The sequence below is a fragment of the Nyctereutes procyonoides genome, unplaced genomic scaffold, assembly GCF_905146905.1.
Source record: "Nyctereutes procyonoides isolate TBG_1078 unplaced genomic scaffold, NYPRO_anot_genome, whole genome shotgun sequence".
Lineage (NCBI taxonomy): Eukaryota > Metazoa > Chordata > Mammalia > Carnivora > Canidae > Nyctereutes > Nyctereutes procyonoides.
The window spans coordinates 39,685,487-39,707,168 of NW_026575047.1; the positions used below are offsets into that span (position 1 = coordinate 39,685,487).

Sequence of the window (21,682 nt, forward strand, 5' to 3'; positions counted from 1 at the left end):
ATTTTTTTAAAGATTATTTATTCATTTATTCATAGAGACACAGAGAGAGAGAGAGAGGCAGAGACACAGGCAGAGGGAGAAGCAGGCTCCATGTAGAGAGCCTGACATGGGACTGGATCCAGGGTCTCCAGGATCACGCCCTGGGCTGCAGGTGGCGCTAAACCGCTGTGCCACCGGGGCTGCCCCTGTAGTAGTATATATTAAAATTATATTTATAATGTGATAGTTTTCAATTTATGGTAGAAATATACCACGTTTTCTTTTATTTTTATGTTTATTTTTTTGAGATTTTATTTTTTAATTTGAGAGAGAGAGGAGAGAGCACAAGTAGGAGGAGAGGCAGAGGGAGAGGGAGAGGGAGAAGCAAACTCTCCGCTGAGTAGGAAGCCTAACTGCAGGGCTCATCCCAGGACCTAGGATCACAGCCTGAGCTCCTGGCCTGAGCTCCTGACCCAGCATCCGAGCTGGAGGCAGTTAACCAACTAAGCCATCCAGGTGCCCTTCAAGTTTTCTTTTAAAATACTTACTTGTGTCAGAGACACCACCGGTATCATAAATAGAGGGGGGAGCTAAGGTGGAATCATAAGGGTTTGCAAACTACAAACTGCAGAGCACTTTGCAAGTTAAGAATCTTATGCATAGCCTGGTCTCCTCTCAGGGAAATTCACTTCAGTGGAATTTAGAAAAAGACATGAAATAAAAAGCTCACTCATTTGTTCAGCAAATATTTAACAAGCACTTAATCAGTGAGAGCTCTTTCCATCACAAGTGACAGAAAATCCAACCCAAACTAGCTAAAGCAAAAAGAGGCTCTTGCCATTGGAAATTTCAACATTCACGGCTATTAGATGATATGAAGGAAATAACTGTTCATTTCTTGGTGGAATGCCTGATTGGCTCAGCTCAGTTAATAAGCCCCGTGTCTGGCTCCAGGGACAGAGAGCTCCTCAGCCGTTGGCCAGAAGCCAGAGAGGGACATTGGCGGTGGGGACAACAAGCATCTGCTTCTGTGTGCCAAGTTCCATGCTAGGAACAGAAAAACGGATAGGGCACAGTCTCTTCCTGTCAGGGGACTTCTCATCCACAAAAACAATGGTTCACGTTTTCATCAATTTCATTTTTTTCTGCCTTAGACTACACAGGTCTGACATAATCAAATATCCACCTGAACTACAAAGCTTAATGTGAAAATAGCCTATTAACTCTCTCTCTTTTTAAGATTTTATCTATTTGAGAGAGAGAGAGAGAGAGAGAGAGAGACTGAGCAGGGGTAGGAGGGCGGGGGGGGGAGAGAGAGAGAGAGAGAGAGAGAGAAAGAGAGAGAGAGAGAATCTCCAGTAGACTGCACTGAGCACAGAGCCTGACATGTGGGCTGGATCCTAGGACCCTAAGATGATGACCCAAGCTGAAACCAAGACTCAGATGCTCAACCAACTGAGCCACCTGGGCGCCAGCCTATTAACTCTCATCCCGAATTTCATATACATGCCAGTTTGATCCCATATGTGGTAGATGGAGACCCAGCATGGCATGAGCTGACCCCCCCAAATGAGCCCTCCCTTGCTCCCTTGCCCTTATATTTCTGCTAGAAACAGCTCAAAAGAGATTGGTGCCTGCTGCCTTCTGAAGCCAGGTCAGGCAGGTCTGATTATTTCAGGGACAAATGCCCCGGAGGTGCTCAGCCCAGGCACAGCTTTTGCAGAGGTGCTGACACAGAATAATCATACCTTACTTTTTTTTTTTTAAAAGATTTTATTTATCTATTCATGAGAGAGAGGCAGAGAGAGAGAGAGAGAGAGAGAGAGAGAGAGAGAGAGGCAGAGACACAGGCAGAAGGAGAAGCAGGCTCCATGCAGGGAGTCTGATAAAGGACTCGATCTGGAACTCCAGGATCATGCCCTGGGCTTAAGGCAGGTGCTAAACCACTGAGCCACCCAGGTGTCCCTATACCTTACATTTTGTGAGCAATTACTCTGAGTCAGGCATTGTTCTCAATAATTTTTTTTTTTTTTAAGATTTTGAAAGACACAAGAGAGGCAGAGACATAGGCAGAGGGAGAAGCAGGCTCCTGTAGGGAGCCTGGGATCACCACTCGAGCCAAAGGCAGATGCTCAACCACTGAGCCACCCAGGTGTCCCTCCTTGCTGAAGATTTTAATTCTGGGGTGAGGGCACAGAGACTGGCCTGAACCAGCCTTGTGATGGAACAGGCATCTTGATCGACGACATTTCCTGGCACTGAACCTAAGGGGAGGGTTGTTCTACCAGGGGATACCAGGCAGACCCAAGGAGCAGTATCCCCTGGAAATGCCATTTGGTTAGGCCAGGGGTCTGTTCTTAGCTTTTTGTGTGTGTGTGTGTCATAGACATCTTCCTAGAATAATGTTTTTAAATGCATAAGAGACAGAGGATTACAAAGGAATCCAAAGATGATGAAATATTAGAATAGGTAATACGCATTTTTTTGGGTAATATGCATTTTTTTAAAGATTTATTTATTTATTCATGACAGACACAGACTGAGAGACAGGCAGAGTCACAGGCAGAGGGAGAAGCAGGCTCCATGCAGGGAGCCCAATGCAGGACTCCATCCCAGATTCCAGGATCATGCCCTGAGCTGAAGGCAGGTGCCCAACCGCTGAGCCACCCAGGCGTCCTGGTAATATGCATTTTTTAATTAACTCATTAAATGACAAGCTCTAGCAGTGACCTAGTGATATGGTTATTTTGAAGTACAGATCAGTATAAACAGTATTTTGAAAAGTCTGCAGCAACTGGAATGTGTTATGAAAATATCTGTGATTGCTATTGAGAACAAAGTCTTGGGTACTGCTACTAGGACTGTGGCTGGTCATCTAACCTCACCAGTGAAGGAGAAGCTAAACTTCCGGTAGCAGATTACGAGAAATAATGCAAGCATTTTCCTCACTCAGGGACTCCCTGATTTAAGCTGAGATCCTCTCTTGGCATTTTGCAAAAATGTGAACAGTATAAGATTAAGTGGAAAAAAAAAACCCAACCAAAACCAAAACCAAATCCAACAACAAACAGATTACAATACAGTGGATTTGCAGTTGATTGTATTTTTCCCCCCAGGAGAAAATCAAAACATTTGTGTATTATGAAATACACCCAGAACGGTTTATGAAAAATATTTCATACTTCAAAATAAAGAAAGGAGAAACCAAGCCTCAGCACTGCCTTCCCAAGCCTTGGCCTGGGGCTTCCCAGGGCCTCTTTGGGGGCCACAGCGTGGGGGGCCGGCGCGAGGAGGGTGTTTGCCTGGGTATCTCCCCACCCTACCCTTGAACAATACCCTTGAAGTCAGTTTGTCAAATAAGTTCAGGGTGTCCTGACACACGCATAGGCTGGAAGATGGGGAATGATTTTCAGCGAGGCCTGAATTTGGTCCATAATCAGCGTTGTGAACTCAGGTCGACCTCAAATCTCTCTTGATCTCAAATCCGCGCAGCTGGGTCTCCCGGCTCCAACCTCCAGGCTCTTGTTATTCACGTGGGCCTTATTCCACCAGGTACTTTACAGTCTATGAACCTCGGACCAAGGAGCACGGAAAGCAGAGCTGCTGCGGTCCCCGGAGCAAGAGGAGGTGGATGGAGAGGCAGGAGACCGCAGAGACTGGAAGGCTCCGCAGGCGGGGGCTTGCGACCAATGCTGATTCGGGTTCCAGGAAAGAGAGCACGTAGTCCCATCAGGATGGCCCAGGATGGAGACGGGGAGCCCGGGGCGGGGCAGGACGCGGCTCCCTTCCAGTTGCGAACCCTCGTCATTCCCACGTACCAACCGATTGTAAATTGGGATTTCCTTAAAAGACGCCCCTCGCCCTCCTGGCTCCTCCCCCTGCGTCGGGGGTACAATTTAGAAGCGAGCCCCCGCGCCAGGAGCACAGTTGAACAACTTCGCTGGGGCGTGTAGAGCCGGAGCAGTTACTTCCGAGGATCGGGGTATTCCCAGGTCTTTTGTGGGGTGGAAACAGACGTTAACATTTCCTAGGTCCCGACGCTAACTCTCCTAAGGAGGACTAAAGCAAAAATTGTAGGCAGGTTCCCTCGCGACCGCGGCAGGACTCGAACCTGCAATCTTCTGATCCGAAGTCAGACGCCTTATCCATTAGGCCACGCGGCCGCCCGACGCCTAGTGCTCTTCGGGCAATCTGAAAAGTAGCATTACCGCCCACCGGCTTGCCTGGGACCAATCCACTTGTTGCTTGGGCAGGGGGGAGTTTGGACTTTGGCTCTCAGAGTTCCGTAGGGAGAACCCACCCGGAAGTTCCCCTCTCCCCCCTACGGCCGGACCGGTCCACTTGAGGCCCTCCTATTGGTCGCGCCGGGAGTCTCCCTCCTGCCTCTCGGTAGCCGCGGGACCGAGCGGGGCGCAGACGGGAAGTTGCAGCTGCCAGCGAGGCGGACTGGTCGGCTGGAGGCCACACGCCACCCCGAGGCTGCGTAGGCCGCGCGGAGAGGGACGCCGCGCCGTCGGCCTGGGGTCGGGGTCGCGGCCCGGGAAGCACCGGACGGACCGAGGTTTCCGGCGGGTCGGCCCGGGGAAGTGGAGGCGGGGGAAGCCTGGTCGCCGAGCGGCGGCGCGGCCTCTCCCTCCCCGGTCAGGGAGCGAGGCCCGGAGCTGGGCGGAGGCTTGTCCCAGGGCGCACCGCGGCGCCGTGGGGCTCGGGCTCGGGCTCGGGCTCGGGCTCGGGCACGGCCGGGCGCGCGGGGGCTGCGGGGGTGGGTGGGGGCCCGGGGGGCCGGCGGCCCGCCCTGCGGTTTCGGATCCGGGGCCTGGCACCTAGCGGCGTAGGCCCTCGGGGCCGCGCCGGTCGCCGTCATGGCAGCCACAGTCTGCCGGGCGTTCGCCGGGGGTCGGGTCTCGCGACTTGTTCGCCCTGAGTCCCTCGGACAGCGGTCTTGTGGGACAGGTAGAATCCGTACCCCCATTTCACGGAGCAGGAGACTGGGGCCTTAGGGAGCTCGCCCAAGGTCACGCATCTCCTAACAGCCGGAGCCGGGATTCAAACCCGCCGCCGCGTCCTCCTCCCGGACCATCGCTCTTAACCCTGCTTCCCCCCCCCCCCGCCCGCCCGCCGCCAAGTTCACTGATGAACCTGCTTGCACCTCCGTGTCCTCAGGAGGGCTCTTGGTAATTGCCGTGGTTGTCCGATGCTCCACGGAGAACCTGCCCCTAAAGCGCCTGGCACGCTGCCTGGGACGCAGTCAGTGCCCGAGGAGCGAGGGCTTAGCACGGAATGCGGGCCGCACGCGTAAGAAATAACACTTGCTGTCGTCTGTCTCCTTCAGAATTTGTGGGTGGAAGGCAGGCATGGTCAGACCCATTTCACTGACTGGAAAACAGAGACAGGACGTGTCTCCCTCCACGTCTTTCGGCCAGTAAAAGCAGCCAAGCTGGAGCCCAAAGCCAGGTGTCCTGACTCCCAGCGGGGGGCTCCCTGCACCCACCATGAGCCGCCTGCTCTGGAAGAGGGTGGCCGGCGCCACCACCGCCGCGCCAGGGTCAGTGCCAGCTCCGGGGCGCTGGGTCTCCAGCTCCGGCCCCGCCCCCGTCCCCAGCGACGGGCCGCCGCGACCGCAGCAGCAGCAGCAGCAGCAGCAGCAGCAGCAGCAGCAGCAGCCGCCGCCGCCGCCAGCGCGGTCCTCGGAGGGCGGGCAGCTGCGGCACAACCCCTTGCACATCCAGATGCTCTCGAGAGGGCTTCACGAGCAAATCTTCGGGAGCGGCGGGGAGACGCCCGGCGAGGCCGCCGTGCGCCGCAGCATCGAGCACCTGCAGAGGCACGGGCTCTGGGGGCAGCCGGCCACGCCCTTGCCGGACGTGGAGCTGCGCCTGCCGCCCCTCTACGGGGGCAGCCTGGACCAGCACTTCCGCCTCCTGGCCCAGAAGCAGAGCCTGCCCTACCTGGAGGCGGCCAACTCGTTATTGCAGGCCCAGCCGCCCCCGCGGCCCCCGAGCTGGGCCTGGGTGGAGGGCTGGACCCGGTACGGCCCCGCGGGGGAGGCCGTACCCGTGGCCATCCCCGAGGAGCGGGCCCTGGTGTTCGACGTGGAGGTCTGCTTGGCAGAGGGAACTTGCCCCACATTGGCGGTGGCCATATCCCCCTCGGCCTGGTGAGTAGGGGCTGGGCGCTGGGGACTTCACATGTGCAGGAGGTGGGTGGGGGGTGTCCCAGCTTAGTAGTTCCGTTCAGTGAATTTTACTGAGCTCCCAGTCTGTGCTACTCGGGTGCTCTCCTAGGGACTGCGGATTCTGTGGTGAAGTCAAGTGAAATAGGCTTGACCTCAGGTTTCACAGAGCTTACTTTCTGGCGGAAAGACACAGGCAGTAAACAAATATCCAAGCACAAGTCAGGTGGCAATAGGGGTTGTGTGGAGAACAATAGTAGGTTGTACTTGGGACTGTGGTGGGAGACCACTTGAGGTCACCTTGATTTGGTGCTTTCCCCCCTCCCCTAAATGCTTCCTGAGAAGTTAGTTCAAGGCATTTGAACAGTGTCTCTATTTGGGAATGCTGTTGATTATTGTGGGCAGAGACGCTGGACCAAGTATCTACGCAGTGTCGCCAAACAGACTCCCACCCCGAGGTAGAATTCCCCCACACCTAGCCTATTGCCCCCAGTTGAGAACCATTGCTTCCTGCCCCCAGCCTCCCAGATGCATTTTGGCCCAAACAGGTGTATCCAAATCTCTCTCTCTCCTTTTTAAATAACTTTCTAAGTGCTACCCACGTTTCTTTTTCAAACAATGATGGCAGTCCTGTTTCTCCCCTTTTTTTATTCTTCATTCCAGGATTAAAATACTATTTACAACCTTAATGCTTTCAGGCATGGCCAGCACAAAAGTTAGCAGTTTATTTATTCCTATTGGAAGCTACATCTTTGTAAAGAAAGCTGCGAAATGTTAAATATGCAGTTGAAAATGGTGAAAACATGGCTAAATAGATAAGGTAGGCATTAATGGCTGCAAAGAGCAAAACCAGGTTCCGCATTGATTTAGTTCCAGTTGAGATGAGAATCTCCGTGCTTACTTTGTAACTTGATGGTCAAAACAGAGGGAGTACCAGCCACCGATTGAAGGTGAAGCAGGCTATGGTGGCTGAGGGAAAATTAGGAGACCAGTGACAAGAAAGCCTTGTGTTTTGATCTCTTGGTCATTCTTGGCCATTTTACCTGAAGTCCACCTTTTCTCTTCCTCCTCCTCCCTCTCCCTGTCCTCCTCTCATCCTCATTCCATTCTCACCAGTATGGGGGGTGGCGCTGTTCAGTATATGCCTGGTGGCACAGGGACCTTCTTCTGGGGAGCCTGATTGTGTAGGGGGGTGTGCAGGGTACCGGATGGGGCCATCAGAGCAGTCCGCTGTGAGCTTGGGCACGTCCCTGCCATGGCTGTGTAACCTTAAGTTCCAGGCCAGCCCAAGATTTCGGGGCTGCAGTGGAGGGTTCAGCTTCCCAAAGGCTGTGGCTGAGGACTTTGGTCGTCACCCTAGGGGACATCGCACAGGGGCCAGCATTTGTCTGAGATTCACAGGATGAGCATAGAGTTTTGATGGCATTGATCTGGTTCCTCTTAAACGTACCAAAGGTGTTTGCACATTGGCTTCTTTTATCACAAATGTGTAGTGAGATGGCTCTCATGCGCAGCTGTAGACCTGGATCTTGCCACCAGTCTAGCCTTTTATTGCACCTAGAGTTCCTGTCGTCACCATAGCCTCAAATATTTGACATCTTCAGGCCTCTTTTTCAGTGTTGTTTTTAAGGGCTCTAAATGGGGAGGATGTTTCAATTTGAGTCCTAGAGTGTATCGCCACCACTTGGAGTGTGGGTTAGATTTTAGCAGGTTTAAAACGAGGAACCCCTTTTTGCCGGTAGCCCCCTTCCCTGCAGAAACCACTGTCTGTTGAAACTGGAGGCAGATGCCCACCCCCCCTGCCAGGGTTGCCTGGAGCTCTGTGCACAGCTGTGAGGGCCCTATGTGGCCCTGGCGCTCATTTGATGCCGAGTGGCTCTGATCTTTTGGCATCACCTGTGATTTACAGTGGGCTTTGGCTCGGCTGCCATTTCCCCACGCTCAGCCTTGTGAATCTTGGGCACCCTCCAGCCTTTCCCTGCGTCAGGGTCCGGCACCCGCAGGCAGTGCTCCTACTCTGCCCTCAGTCCACCCATTATGTGGGCAGGTGGTCGTCCAGTCCAGTCTCCCCTCCAGTCCTAACACTTGCCCTTGGCTCCCCCAGGTGGGGCTCAGGCCCAGCACCTGCTCTGAGGTGCAGGACATTCTCTTGGGCCTTTGGAATCTCTCTAGCTGTTAGATGATTCATCCTGTACATGTGTGGCATTTGTCTTTTTTTTCTATTGCCACTCCCCCCCACCCCCCACCCCCAATTTGCCGCATGTAATCGTCTCTTTTACTGGTATTTTGAATGCTTACTGTTTTGTGCTTATGGACCTGAGGGGTTGACCGTGCTTGGAAACGGCACAGACTTTGTGAGTGCCGGACCTCACACACACCTTGGTGGCCCAGGCCCTGGTGCCCTTGTAGGACATCCAGTACTGTGGCATTTAGCTCCATCTGTATCTGTGGATGCGAAAAGTAAAGGAGTTTTTCTGGCCTCCCCCCACACACCCCCAGTCACTCTCTAGCTCTGTGAGGGTCGGGAGTACCCACCTGGTCTTGCCTACATCCCAGCTGCTATCATGGGAGCTGACTTGCGACGGTACGTGTGCTGTGGGTGTCGTGGAGCAGAAGGAAGTGTCATGCCTCCTGCCGAACTTGCTGCCTTTCGCCCCCCTCAGGTATTCCTGGTGCAGCCGGCGGCTGGTGGAAGAGCGTTACTCTTGGACCAGCCAGCTGTCGCCGGCTGACCTCATTCCTCTGGAGGTCCCTGCCAGTGCAGGCGGCCCCACCCAGCGTGATTGGCAGGAGCAGTTAGTTGTGGGGCACAACGTTTGCTTTGATCGAGCCCATATCAAGGAGCAGTACCTGATCCAGGTGAGGTTCCTGGGGCTGGGGTAGCTTCTGGTAAGGGGTGGCCTAGCTCTGACCTCAGTGGCTAGGGAAGGCGTTGCTTTTCCTGGCCAGGTCTCCTGTGTCTCTGTAGTGGCTGCGGGGCCTCCTGCTGGCCAGCCCTGCCCCTGGTCCCTGGGCCCAGCTGTTCATTCCCCTGGACTTGCCTGGTACGGGACCTGAGTGGTCGCAGAGTACGAGTAACCCTGGTGTCTGTGTGGTGTTTGAGAGTTAGCGTGGATCTTTGGAGAGTCTGGCCACATGGCCTGGGCTCATGGCCTGGGCTCACGTCCTGCTTCTGCCAGGGACAAAGTGGTGTGAGTGCCTTCATGTTCCCGAGCCTCAGTTTCCTTATTTGTAAAGCGTGCTTGTGGCATTCTTAATATTACAAGAAGTGCTCTTCTATCTAGTTCTCACAACTACCGCAGCAGAGAGGCAGGGCAGGTGTGAGCAGCCTTAGCGTATAGCTTCAGGTCAGCCTTACCGATCTGAGCAGGAGCTGCTGCAGTTTGTGAGCTGCAGGCTGGGGCTGGGGGCTAAGTCTGGGAGCTCAGATGGCCTCGATTTGGCTACCCTGTTCCCAAGGCAGCCCTCAGAGCTGTTGCTGGATGCTGGGAAGGACTTGTGTGTTGGAATTGAGCCAGGCCTGTACTCAGGGGTAGCTGGGATTTGGGAGGGCAAGCCTGTCATGGCTGGAGGGGAAACATGGGTAAGCATGAGGGGATAGCTTTAGTGTTGGAAGGCTGTGTGATGGTAGGGGGCTGAGGCGGGTTTGGGGGGGTGACGGCACCAAAGCAGGGCTGAGTGGCTTCAGCTGCAACCTCTGTTCTCAGGGCTCCCGCATGCGCTTCCTGGACACCATGAGCATGCACATGGCCATCTCAGGGCTCAGCGGCTTCCAGCGCAGTCTGTGGATGGCAGCCAAGCAGGGCAAGCGCAAGGCCCGCCACCCCACACAGCGAGGCCAGAAGTCCCAAAACAAAGCCAGTGGCCCGGTGGTGAGTGCTTACTGTGGGGGGCTGGAGCCGGGCGCTTGGGACTGTCTCACCTGCCTGTCTGTCCCAGGGCTGAGCTAATCTGCTATATTCCTTGGTCTGTCCCCCGCCAGATCTCCTCCTGGGACTGGCTGGATATCAGCAGTGTCAATAATCTCTCAGATGTGCACAGCCTCTATGTGGGGGGGCCTCCCTTAGAGAAGGAGCCTCGAGAACTGTTCGTCAAGGGTAGCATGAAGGACATCCGAGAGAACTTCCAGGTATAGTGCTGGGGAGGGACTCTGGGGAGGTGGGTGGGGGCAGACCTAGCTGACCCCGGGGAGTATAGCGGCAATACCTGACCCTGAGACCGGCGATGGTAGTGGGACAACTGCCCACCCAGCGCCTTCCTGTCGCCTGTGCCAGGCTCTGATGCAGTACTGTGCCCAGGACGTGTGGGCTACCTATGAGATTTTTCAGCAGCAGCTACCGCTCTTCTTGGAGAGGTGAGGGGGAGCCCCCGGGGGAACACCTGGGGGTTGGCAGTGTCCTAGTAGTATCTGGTCCTCTGTCAGAAGGTGTTACTGGGTCTTTCTCAGCCTATGGACCTTAGCCTTTCTGGGTTGAAAGAACAGAGCCTGGGTCCTGGACTCTGGTTTTCTAGAGGCCCTGGAGGGGGGCGCCAAGGGCTGTGGTTGTGTTTCATGCGTGTGTTCCCAGGTGATGCAGCACCCTCTAGGTACCCAGATCCTGGTCATGTTTGTTAGTGAGTCACTCTTGTGGTGTGGTCAGTCACAAGTATCCCCTAGACCAAGTTTGAATCTTGACTGTCCTCCCTCACTCTTTTGCCCTTGGGTAAGTCACTTGGTTTGTCAGAGCCTCAGTGTTTTTGTCTGTGAAGCAAATAATACTTGACCACCCTGGTTGTGAGGTTTGTCTGTGACCTAGCACAGTGCCTGGCACATGGTCGTTACTCAGGAGATGGCACCCGTTTTCATTTTCACTCCTAACTCCTAATAGGAGTAACTCCTATTTCTCCTGGGGACGGGATGGTACTTTAGATACTTGATAGATAAAGGAACTGAGGCTCAGAGAAGCGGAGCCACTTACTCAGCCAGTGTCTCACGCCTCCCAAGTCGTTGATCTGGGGTCAAGCTGTGGTTGAGACCCTGGTCTCCCTTCAGAGCTACGTCACATGGGTAGTTAGGTTGAGGCTTGCTAGACGGGCTCAGGGATTGCGCCAGAGCCTTGCTTTCTGTGGTCATTTATGACCTCCCTGGTGTTTGTCCCCCCCCCCCCCAGGTGTCCCCACCCGGTGACTCTGGCTGGCATGTTGGAGATGGGGGTCTCTTACCTGCCTGTCAACCAGAACTGGGAGCGGTACCTGGCAGAGGCACAGAACACCTATGAGGAGCTCCAGTGGGAGATGAAGAAGTCGCTGATGGACCTGGCCAATGATGCCTGCCAGCTGCTCTCAGGGGAGAGGTAGCCAGGCCTTGGGAGTGTGGGAGCTAGGTGAGTACGGGCAGGCCAGAGGCCTGCCTCTGGATTGGCCTAAAGCTTCTCTGGTGGACTGGCTCTGCAGGTACAAGGAGGACCCCTGGCTCTGGGATCTGGAGTGGGACCTGCAAGAGTTTAAGCAGAAGAAGGCAAAGAAGGTGAAGAGGAAGGAGCCAACTGCAGCCAGCAAGTTGCCCATCGAGGGGGCTGGGGACCCCAAGGATCAGGAAGGTGGGGAGCATGGGCGGGAGGTGGGGTGGGGATGGTCCTTGGGAAGGTTGGAAGGGATCTCTCCGGCCTTCAGAGATGAGTCGGCTGGGCAGGTCTTCCTGAGAGACCCTTCTGCTCCTGATTGTCATGCCTACTGTGTGCAGACCCTGGCCCTCCCAGTGAGGAGGAGGAGGTTCAGCGAGATGTCACGGCCCGCGCCTGCTTGGAGCACCTGAAGGGGACCGCAGAGAGCCTGCCAAAGCGGCCCCAGCACCTTCCCGGACACCCTGGGTGAGCCCTAGCTCCTCATATATGTAGAGTCTACCCTTCCCCTGCCTTAGGGCTTTTCTGTCACTGGTGTGTGTGTGGCCCTTACTGACCTGCTGCTGTTCGTTCTGTCTTCCAGTCACTTGCTCACTCTGACCCCTGGCTCCCTGGTCTCATTCAGTACAACTGCACTGAGCACCTGCTGTGTGCTCGGCCCACCACCACCACCACCTCTGGGGGTGCAGATAGGAACACAGCTCCTTTCTAGGAGCTGCTGCTCCCTGGGAGGAGCTAGGCGTGAAGACCAAGCAGTGCAACTGGCCTTCATATTCATGATGAGAAGGAAGAGTGAGCAGTGTTGAGGCAGTACCTAAGTCTGCCTGGGGAAGTCAGGGATGGCTTCCTTGAGGGAGGGGATTTTTTTTATTTGAGCCTCATAGACTGGCAGAGATGAGAAAATAGGGGCAGCCAGGGTTAAGAACGGGGTGTGGACTTGGCACTTGGAGGATCCTGAGAGTGAGGTCTCCTTAAGCTGTGTGCTCCAGGTGCCTCCCTTGGCTCCCCCTCGGGTTGGCCCTGGTGAACAGCATGTGAGAGATGGAGCTCTGAAGGCCCTGCTGTGTTCCTGGAGCAGCGGTGTGGCACTGTCTCCTGGCCAGTTACCCTGTATGGACTGGAGCTGGGGAATGAGCCCGGTGCTGGGCCATCCTTGTAGGTCCTTGGCTTCTGATGAGGCCAGTGGGCCTGACCTAGGATGTTCCTTTTCAGATACTTGAATTATTCTAGGGGAGCTCATGGGGATTATGGGTGTACACCCGAGGGAGGGGCCTGTGGCTATAGGCTGAGGTTACTGGAAAGCCTTGGGGCTTTAGAGGGTGGACAGGTGGGTCAGGTCATGGGAGAGAGAACCTGGCTTGTCACATGCTGTCCATCCCCAACACTGTGACACTGCTCTCCTCTGGCGGGGCATAGGTGGTACCGGAAGCTCTGCCCCCGGCTAGATGACCCTGCATGGACCCCGGGCCCCAGTCTCCTCAGCCTGCAGATGCGGGTCACTCCAAAACTCATGGCGATGACCTGGGATGGCTTCCCTCTGCACTACTCGGAGCGGCATGGCTGGGGATACCTGGTGCCCGGGCGGCGGGACAACCTGGCTCAGGCACCAGCGGAAACCGCCCCAGCCTCAGCTGGGGTGGCCTGCCCGTACAGGTGAGGCTCAGGCTCAGGGAAGGAAGGGGTGGATCTAGGGCCTTCTCCCCTTGCTGGAAAACCCAAGCCCAGCTCTGGTTAGTGGAAGAGTTGGGGTCTGAGAGTCCTGGTGGGCATCTTTTTTTTACCTTTGGGGCTCAGAGCCCTCCACTTGGGTCCACTGGCACAGCTGCCTTCACAGGACTGTTGCAGAGCGGGGGCTGTCAGGGACAGCCGGGGATATGGGCTGTCTTTCTTTTTTGTGTGTGATTGAGGACTAGTTATATTCTGTGATTGGAAACCTTTTGTAGTGCTCTCTCCTTTGTTTCCAGGCAGCCACGTGACATAGAATGGCTATCCCCATTTTAGAGTTGGCAAAATAAAGGCCTAGGGAAATCCTTTGACTTGTCTGAGATTCTAAACCTCAGGCTTTTGACAGGCAGGTGTGGGGGACAAGCCATGGCACTTGACGTGGCCCAGGTTGGGAGCCCTGGCTCTGCAGGATAGCCTGAATCACCTGTGGGGCCCTTGGGGACAGAAGGGGCTGGAACCTAGTGGGGACGGCTGCATGGCCTCCAGAGCTTTCCCAGGGAAGGCAACAGCTGAGCTGGTGAGGAGCTTAGATTTGGGTCAGAGCAGCCCCTGCATCCTCACCTGCCACCGCGTGGTGTTTTACTTGTGATTTGTCACTCCCTGTCTGAAAACCAGGGGAGAGCACTGCGCATCTCTTCCTCAGAGCTGGTTCTGAGGCCTAAGTAAAGGGAATTGTGCAAGGCCCCAGTGAGCTCCCTGGCCCAGAGTGGGCCCCCAGTAATCAGGGGCTGCTGCTGCTGTTCTCTGCCCAGAGCCATCGAGTCCCTGTACAGGAAGCACTGTCTTGAACAGGGGAAGCGGCAGCCGGAGCCCCAGCAGGCAGGCCTGGCGGAGGAGTTCCTGCTCACCGACGGCAGCGCCGTATGGCAGACGGTGAGGGCAGCCCGAACCTGGGCTCTAGAGTCTCTGCTCCCTCCCAAGGATGGGGGGGGGGGGGCTCCTGGGTGGGGGTGGTAACCCAAGGGCACTGGGTGGCTCCCCCTGGGCCGGCTGTCTGCGTGTGGTGGGTGGAGCTGGCCAGCCAGTCCCCCTACTTTACTTCCTATGTACCTGAGCCCATCCAGGTGGAAGAACTGGGCTGCATGGAAGCGGAGGTGGAGGTGGAAGCAGAGGTGGAGGCCAGGGTGGAGCGCTGCGGAAGGGCAGGCCTCAGTCAGCCCCCGGCTCTGGTGAGCAGGGCTTCTGCTCTGGGGTTCTCTGGCTCTTGTGCCCAAGTAGCTCTCCCCTGCCAGAGAGTTCCCAAGGTCCTGGGCAGGGGGGTGGAAGGCAGCATGCATGTTGCTGCCTTCCCTTTGGGTGGCTCTGTATTTGTTGGAGTCCAAGGAGGGAGCCTGAGGCCATCCTGCCATTTCTCAGCACCGCTGTTGGCCACTTCAGGCCCATTTCCCACACCCTACCCCATGGCCCTCGCTGAATGCAGGTGCTGGAGCAGGGCCTCATCTAGGTGTGTGGCCCCCACAGACTGCTGCTGGTGGCCCCAGAGCCAGCCAGCCAGCCTATCACCATGGCAACGGACCTTACAACGATGTGGACATCCCCGGCTGCTGGTTCTTCAAGCTGCCTCACAAGGTGTGTGTCCTGACTCATGCCTGTCCCATACTGCCCAGTGTCTCAAGCTCCCAGGCCCCAGAGTGACTCAGCCCAGAACCACCCTTGCACGGGATCAACACGCGTAGTGGCATAGGGTGTGCTCCTAGGCAGTTCCCTAGGACTCCTCCGCCAGGCCTGCCTGCTGGGGCCCCATCTTTTCCAGTCTTTGCCTCCTGGAAATGGGGTAGCGAGGGGTGTGGTGGTGCGATTAAATGACGGGGCCTGTCAGTGTCTGACAGCACTACACAATGGGCTCTGTCCACCACCGATGACAGTCTGTTGCTCGGGTCACCTGTGGTTCCAAAGCAGATGACCTTCCTGCTGGTGTGTCCTCAGAGGGTCACTAGTAGCCTGACGCTGCTGCACTCGCCTCACTTCATTGCTTTATGGGGAGCATTGTATCCACTCATGTCAGGGTAAGAAGAGTAAATACAGTACATGAGAGATTTTGAGAGAGAGGAGCCAAGTTCACTAGCTTATTACAGTTTACTGTTCTCTTTACTAGGTAGTAATAATTTATCATAGATACACATAAGGGTCAGCACTCTCTGCACTTGGAGGCATCTGCTGGGAATGTGGAAACACCCACCCTCCACCCGTGTATGTCTCTGTGCTGCATGTGTGTTGCAGTCAGAGGTGTGCCCCAGACTGCTCTGCTCAAGATTCTGGGCTCAGTGTGGGCAGAGCTGAGGAGCATGGGGCACCAGGGGGCTCCCTGTCCAGGGGTCTGTGCCAGCTTCCAGCCCCTGATGCTTTTGCCTTTTGCAGGATGGTAGCGGCTGCAATGTGGGCAGCCCTTTCGCCAAGGACTTCCTCCCCAAGATGGAGGATGGCACCCTGCAGGCCGGCCCAGGAGGTGCCAGTGGACCCCGTGCCTTAGAGATCAACAAAATGATTTCTTTCTGGAGGAACGCCCATAAACGAATCAGGTGGGCTGCTGTGGGAGGGCAGAAGTGGGACCCCTTTCCTGCACCTTTCCCACCCAGAGGCCCCCGGCCCCATCCGTGCTGCACTAGAGGGACAAGCCTGGCCACAGTCTGGCTGCCTGTGGTTCTGGTTCTGGTGTCATGTGAGTGCGGGCAAGTCCCTCCGTGGCCTCCGTTTCCATGTCTGTGTGGAAAATGGTGCGGTAGGGCCCAGATATGGCGTAGCTGCTGAAGCCCTGATATGGCTGAGGAGCGTAGGGGGCTGCTGGACTGGGAGCCTGGGGGCCTGGGTCCCCCCCCGCAGGGCTGGCACTGGGGGGCCGTGGCTCCAGCAGCACGCATGCTGCTGCCAGAAGGGTGCTGCCATCACCACTGAGGTCCACTCCACGTGTGGCCGAGGCGCTCATGGCAGGGCTGAGGTCAGATGCCTCACAAGCACTGTAGGGCAGAAGCTATTGGATGGCGTATGACCCTGGATGGCAGATTCTGGGGCCCCAGGCCTTGGCCGTGTCACAGCCCACCCTGGTTAAAGTCAGTGGGAAGAGCGTGAGGCTGGGCCAGGAGGGAGCACAGTAGCCCCAAGTTGGGCGTGGGGTGGATTCTGCTCCTTGGGGCTGCTCTGAGCCTTAGTTCCATCTGTCCCCACAGCTCCCAGATGGTGGTGTGGCTTCCCAGGTCGGCTCTGCCCCGTGCTGTGACCAGGTATGGGCTGCCTAGTGATTGTGGGGACAGGAGAACTGAGCAGGGTGGGACATAGGACCAAAGCTGCCAGGACTCATGTGTCCTGCCCCCGGCCAGGCACCCAGACTACGACGAGGAAGGCCGCTATGGGGCCATCTTGCCGCAGGTGGTAACCGCTGGCACCATCACCCGCCGGGCTGTGGAGCCGACGTGGCTCACTGCCAGCAATGCCCGGGTACGTGCCCTCTGTACCTCCGATCCCTGTTCTTCCTCTCCTCTGTCTCTAGAAACTGGGGTGTGGAGGGCTTTCCATGAGGAGCAGGAAAAGGAACCTAAGATCAGGGGCAGGCAGGACTCAGGCCAGAAGTAGCTCTGCTGCTTGTCCATTCCTTCAGCCGACTGGATCTGGGCCCCCCTCATTGACAGACATTGAGGAGGCACGAGGGGTGTGCGGCTGTGGTGGAGTGGAGGTGGGCCCAGAGCCAGGCAGGTGTGGAGGGAGGAGTGGTTTCCTGCTGCCACCAGGCAGCCGTCCCGGGGTTTGGGGCAGTGCTTGGCAGTTCCTGGACCCCAGCCCCCCTCAGGAGAGGCCCAGTGCTCTCAGTCCAGTCTGGCTTCAGGGAATGCGGGGGCGGGAGTCTCCCTGGGGTGTCTGGGTAGGGCCTGACCTCCCTCTTCTGCAGCCTGACCGAGTAGGCAGTGAGTTGAAGGCCATGGTGCAGGCCCCACCTGGCTATGTCCTCGTGGGCGCCGACGTGGACTCGCAGGAGCTGTGGATCGCAGCCGTGCTGGGAGACGCCCACTTTGCTGGCATGCATGGTGAGCAGGGGCCAGGGCTGGGCCAAAGCGGTGGCCACGTTGCTGGCAGCGTGTTCCCGAGCTGCTTTTCTCAAGCCTGTCTTCCCCCACCGCCCCACAGGCTGCACGGCCTTTGGCTGGATGACCCTGCAGGGCAGGAAGAGCAGGGGCACCGACCTGCACAGTAAGACAGCCGCGACCGTGGGCATCAGCCGTGAGCACGCCAAGATCTTCAACTATGGCCGCATCTACGGGGCGGGGCAGCCATTCGCTGAGCGCCTGCTGATGCAGTTCAACCATCGGCTCACACGGCAGGAGGCGGCTGAGAAGGCCCAGCAGATGTACGCCGTCACCAAGGGCCTTCGCCGGTGAGGGTCCCTCCCCCCATCCACAGCACCCTCTGCGTGTTCTGCTCCCCGTATCGAGGGCCCCTCTCCCTCTAGATCTCTGACCTGGCTCCAGGATGGTGGTCTTGGGGTTGTGGAAATTCTTTACTTAATTATCTTAAACAGTTTCTCTCACAATTAAGGCTGCACCTTGACATTGCCACCAAGCTAGCAGGTCAACAGCCGCAGTGGTGCGGCGCTGTGAACACGCTTGCAGGGAACACATGAGGGCAGGGGCAGGGGTGGGACGGTAGTGTCAGCAGCAGGTAGCCGCCAACCCCAGAGACCTGGGACTGACTTTTCTGTAGGAGGACGCCTGGGCCTGCTCCAGCCTCTTTGCCCCGGGAGTACCACCTTGTGGGCTCCTAAGCAGCAGTGAGGGAGGGAGGTGCAGGTCTACCTTCCTTGGGGATGCTGTGCAGTGGCCGTGTTTGCTTAACTGGCCTCCTCGAGGGAGACTAAGGGGGGGGGTGGTAGGTGAGCGAGGGTGCAGTGGTAGATGTGGGGACTGTGCTGGGGGCAGGCAGGGGAGAGCCGTGAGGACAGGGGAGGTTAGGCCTTGGTTGGAGGCCTCTGAAGGGGTTCCAGGGGAGTCTGGATGGAGGGCGCAGGTCGTGGGGAAGCCCTGGTGCAGCTCTGAGGGGGTACACCAGGGCTGTGAGGCTGCACCGGAGCTGGGAACCAATGTGTCAGCCCGACCCAGCTGTATGTTGTCTTCCCCAAGTGCCCATTCCCTTCAGGGAGTAGCCCATAGCCTACCTTCCCTCCCTTCTGGGCTGGGAGCTCTTTTGTGCCTCCTGAGCTAAAACATGGTGCCTGTGGGGCACCAGGCAGTTCCGTGTCTGGGGGTCAGGACGGTAGTAACCCTACTGGCTCTCGTGTTGGGGTATGGCGTTTACTGGGCTACAGAGGCATAGCCCACAGAAGCCTGGGGTCCTGTCTGGGCTTTGCCTCTTCCTGGCAAGTCACTTGGCTTCTTGTAGCCTATTCCCTCTTGGGATTGGAGTCTCCGGGGATGGTCATGTGTACTGGGCTAAGCACTCCCATGGGAGTGACGGTGGTGACACTGCCCCCAGGTATCGGCTGTCGGAGGAGGGTGAGTGGCTGGTGAGGGAATTGGACCTCCCCGTGGACAGGACTGAAGATGGCTGGGTTTCCCTGCAGGATCTGCGCAAGATACAGAGAGAAGCTTCGAGGAAGTGAGAGCCTTCTGTGTATTAAAGATGGAGGGAGGGTCCGGGCTGGTCCCTGGAGAGCTGGGATGCTTTGTTCTTCACTCTGAGAAGCTGAAAGGCAAAGCTTGCCTCCCCCTGCTTTTCTGTTTTGGTCTCCAGGTCACGTTGGAAGAAGTGGGAGGTGGCTGCCGAGCGAGCGTGGAGGGGGGGCACAGAATCAGAAATGTTCAATAAGCTGGAGAGCATTGCCATGTCTGACACCCCATGTACCCCGGTGCTGGGCTGCCGCATCAGCCGCGCCCTGGAGCCCTCGGCTGTCCAGGGGGAGGTAGATTGCTCTCTTTGGAGGGGGGAGATGGGGGGAGAGGGGTCACAAGGGAAGGACAGGGCTCCCTTACCTCCCACCCCTCCACGCTGCCCAGAGTGAGCCAGGGTGTGGCAAAATCCCTAACCTGTGCCTCCTTCGCCCCCAAGTTTATGACCAGCCGTGTGAACTGGGTGGTGCAGAGCTCTGCCGTGGACTATTTACACCTCATGCTCGTGGCCATGAAGTGGCTGTTTGAGGAATTTGCCATTGACGGGCGCTTCTGCATCAGCATCCACGATGAGGTCCGCTACCTGGTGCGAGAGGAGGACCGCTACCGCGCAGCCCTGGCCCTGCAGATCACCAACCTCCTGACCAGGTAGGTGGGGGCCTGTGGCCGCTTGGGCCTTTGGACCAGGCTGAGCATGCTCTTTGCGTTTTCATCTTCCTAGGAATGAGTGTTTCTTTTTCTATTGCTCATTGAAAAAATTTTCAAAAAGACAGGCTTCAACTTTTAAATTTCTCGGGATTGAAAAGATCATAAACCCAGACCTGATGAGAGATAGTGAGGAGGTCAGGTGTCCCAAGAGTAGCTGCCGTCTTGTACTCCCCTAGATGCATACCTTTGTTTTGAAAATCAAATGGAAAAAAAAAAATCAAATGAGACTTTTTTTTTTAATCCATAAGTGTTTCCTTAAGTGCCAAAAGTTTGTGATTCAGACTACCACCAGAAGACGTTGTGAATGAGAAAATTCATAGTAAAATTCCTAATTTACATGTTTGAATTCAGTAATTACAGTTCTGTGTGAGTCTGCCATCCAGAACTAGTTTGGGAAGCAGATCTCTCCTAATGGGTAGAGGTCCCTCTCCATCTTCCCCTGGGGGGTCGTGTCTGACAAAGCTAACAGAGTCCTTGGGCCACTCGATATTCAAATACACAAAAAGTCAAATGTTTTACATCAATAGTGTACTGAACTGCAGGACAAGAGTGTCTGGAGTCTCTCACTGCATTTTGGTCTGCCAGGGGGACGGGGAAGTGCCGGGCCGCGCCTGAGAGGAGGTCGGGTCTCTTGCAGGTGCATGTTCGCCTACAAGCTGGGTCTCAATGACCTACCCCAGTCCGTCGCCTTTTTCAGCACAGTCGATATTGACCAGTGCCTCAGGAAGGAAGTGACCATGGATTGTAAAACCCCTTCCAACCCAACTGGGATGGAAAGGAGATACGGGATTCCCCAGGGTGAGCTCCACACATCTGTTGATTGTGCATGGAATGTACGATGTACGGTGGATGGGCTGTTCGGTGGACAGTGCCCCAGGTCCAAAGAGAACGTAATCACATGGAGGAAGAAACCAGGACTCCAGTATTCCCTCTGTACTGTTTATTATTCCTTCTTCAACCACAGCAGAAACATATTTTAAGATTTCTTGTTTAAGGCTAAAGTGCATTCTTAGGTGAGAACTGTGCAATGAATATCAAACAAGTAAAGCAGAAAGATACATTTAAAAAGAAAGTTAGCTTAGACAAACTTATTTATACAGAAAACGGACAGTCCCAAACATAGCATTACCGTCCCTGACAGGTCCTTTGCTTGCTCGCTCCCGGACACGGGTTCCAGTCCTGGAGGAAGCGTCCTAACCTCTCTACACTATCTTTCAGGTGAAGCGCTGGATATTTACCAGATAATTGAACTCACCAAAGGCTCCTTGGAACAGTGAAGCCAGCCTGGACCTAGCTCTGCCTGGAGGTGCCCTGTATTTGCTCCCGTGGAGCTTCGTCGGGACGGTGTAGGCTCCCACACCCAGGCTTTGCGCTGTGCTTGTGCAGAAGGGCTTGTGGGAGGTCAGCCCTCCTCGGTAGCAGGACCTGCCTAGAACGGACTGCCTCCGAGTGAAGGTGCAGTGGAGCTCCTGGGTTCAGAGCCAAGATGCCACTGCTGGTGCAGGCTGTAGGACAAGGGGGTACTGCTGCTTGTTGGGTAAAAAAGAAAGCAGAAGCCCCAAAGTTCACATTAACTCAGGCATTTCATTTCTTTTTTCCTTTTCTTCTTGGCTGGTTCTTTGTTCTGTCCCTCGTGCTCTGATGCAGTACCCTAGCGGGGGAGAGAAGTAATGCTCAAATGTGATAAGCCTGCTCAGAGGCAGTGGAAATAAAAATCCTTTATCTTCTCATCTAAGCCTGTGGTAGTCCTGCTTTCTCCCCCTTCCCACTCCTAGGTCATACCGTCTGGATGAAGAGGACCGCCTCCCAAGTGGCCGAGCACTATGGGCACTATGGCCCTTCCTGGGAGGGGGCAAGGAGGGAGACGACAGCTGCCTCCGTGTAGCTGAGCCCCTTGACAGCTCTGTGACAGGCCAGGTGCCTTATGGCCTGGAATATGATCATTGGAAGCACGAAGGTTCAGAATGTTTGAGAAGCCAGACATGAGGGTGTCTCACGTAAACTTCACTGACTTCCATCTCAGACAAACCTGAGCTCCCTGGCTCTGCTGCTGCAGCCATACAGCTAAAGGGTGGCAGGGAAAGGAACTGAACTGGTTTTGGAGCTGTAACTCTGGGGCTAGTAAT

The 21,682-nt window shown here is 56.0% G+C and overlaps 2 protein-coding genes and 1 non-coding gene across 3 annotated transcripts in view; 1 reads left to right on the forward strand and 2 right to left on the reverse strand.

Moving 5' to 3' along the window:
- Positions 1-4,069: 4,069 nt before the first annotated feature.
- Positions 4,070-4,142, reverse strand: TRNAR-UCG (transfer RNA arginine (anticodon UCG)). Its single transcript has one exon. It is a non-coding gene; the product is annotated as a tRNA-Arg (tRNA).
- Positions 4,143-4,770: 628 nt separating this feature from the next.
- On the forward strand, positions 4,771-21,286 carry POLG (DNA polymerase gamma, catalytic subunit). The gene is made up of 22 exons (XM_055326273.1): positions 4,771-6,136; positions 8,815-9,010; positions 9,859-10,023; positions 10,134-10,280; positions 10,426-10,505; positions 11,302-11,484; positions 11,585-11,730; positions 11,874-12,000; positions 12,949-13,185; positions 14,010-14,130; positions 14,322-14,426; positions 14,719-14,826; positions 15,616-15,776; positions 16,422-16,475; positions 16,572-16,689; positions 17,138-17,273; positions 17,374-17,620; positions 18,715-18,837; positions 18,973-19,141; positions 19,288-19,496; positions 20,194-20,354; positions 20,775-21,286. Exons 1-22 carry the CDS (start codon positions 5,472-5,474, stop codon positions 20,831-20,833), a joined length of 3,717 nt encoding a protein of 1,238 aa, XP_055182248.1. The 5' UTR covers positions 4,771-5,471; the 3' UTR covers positions 20,834-21,286.
- The window catches only part of FANCI (FA complementation group I), a 73,792-nt gene continuing 72,591 nt past the window's right edge, over positions 20,482-21,682 (reverse strand). Inside the window, exon 38 of the mRNA XM_055326271.1 lies at positions 20,482-21,207. Within this exon, the coding sequence (XP_055182246.1) occupies positions 21,127-21,207 (81 nt within the window). The 3' untranslated portion in view covers positions 20,482-21,126. The remainder of the gene's footprint in view (positions 21,208-21,682) is intronic.

Coding starts and splice junctions, on each gene's coding strand:
- POLG (XM_055326273.1), top strand. CDS start 5,472: ATGAGCCGCCTGCTCTGGAAGAGGGTGGCCGGCGCCACCACCGCCGCG. Junction 11,731..11,873: donor GGACCCCAAGGATCAGGAAG/GTGGGGAGCATG, acceptor TACTGTGTGCAG/ACCCTGGCCCTCCCAGTGAG. Junction 15,777..16,421: donor AACGCCCATAAACGAATCAG/GTGGGCTGCTGT, acceptor CTGTCCCCACAG/CTCCCAGATGGTGGTGTGGC.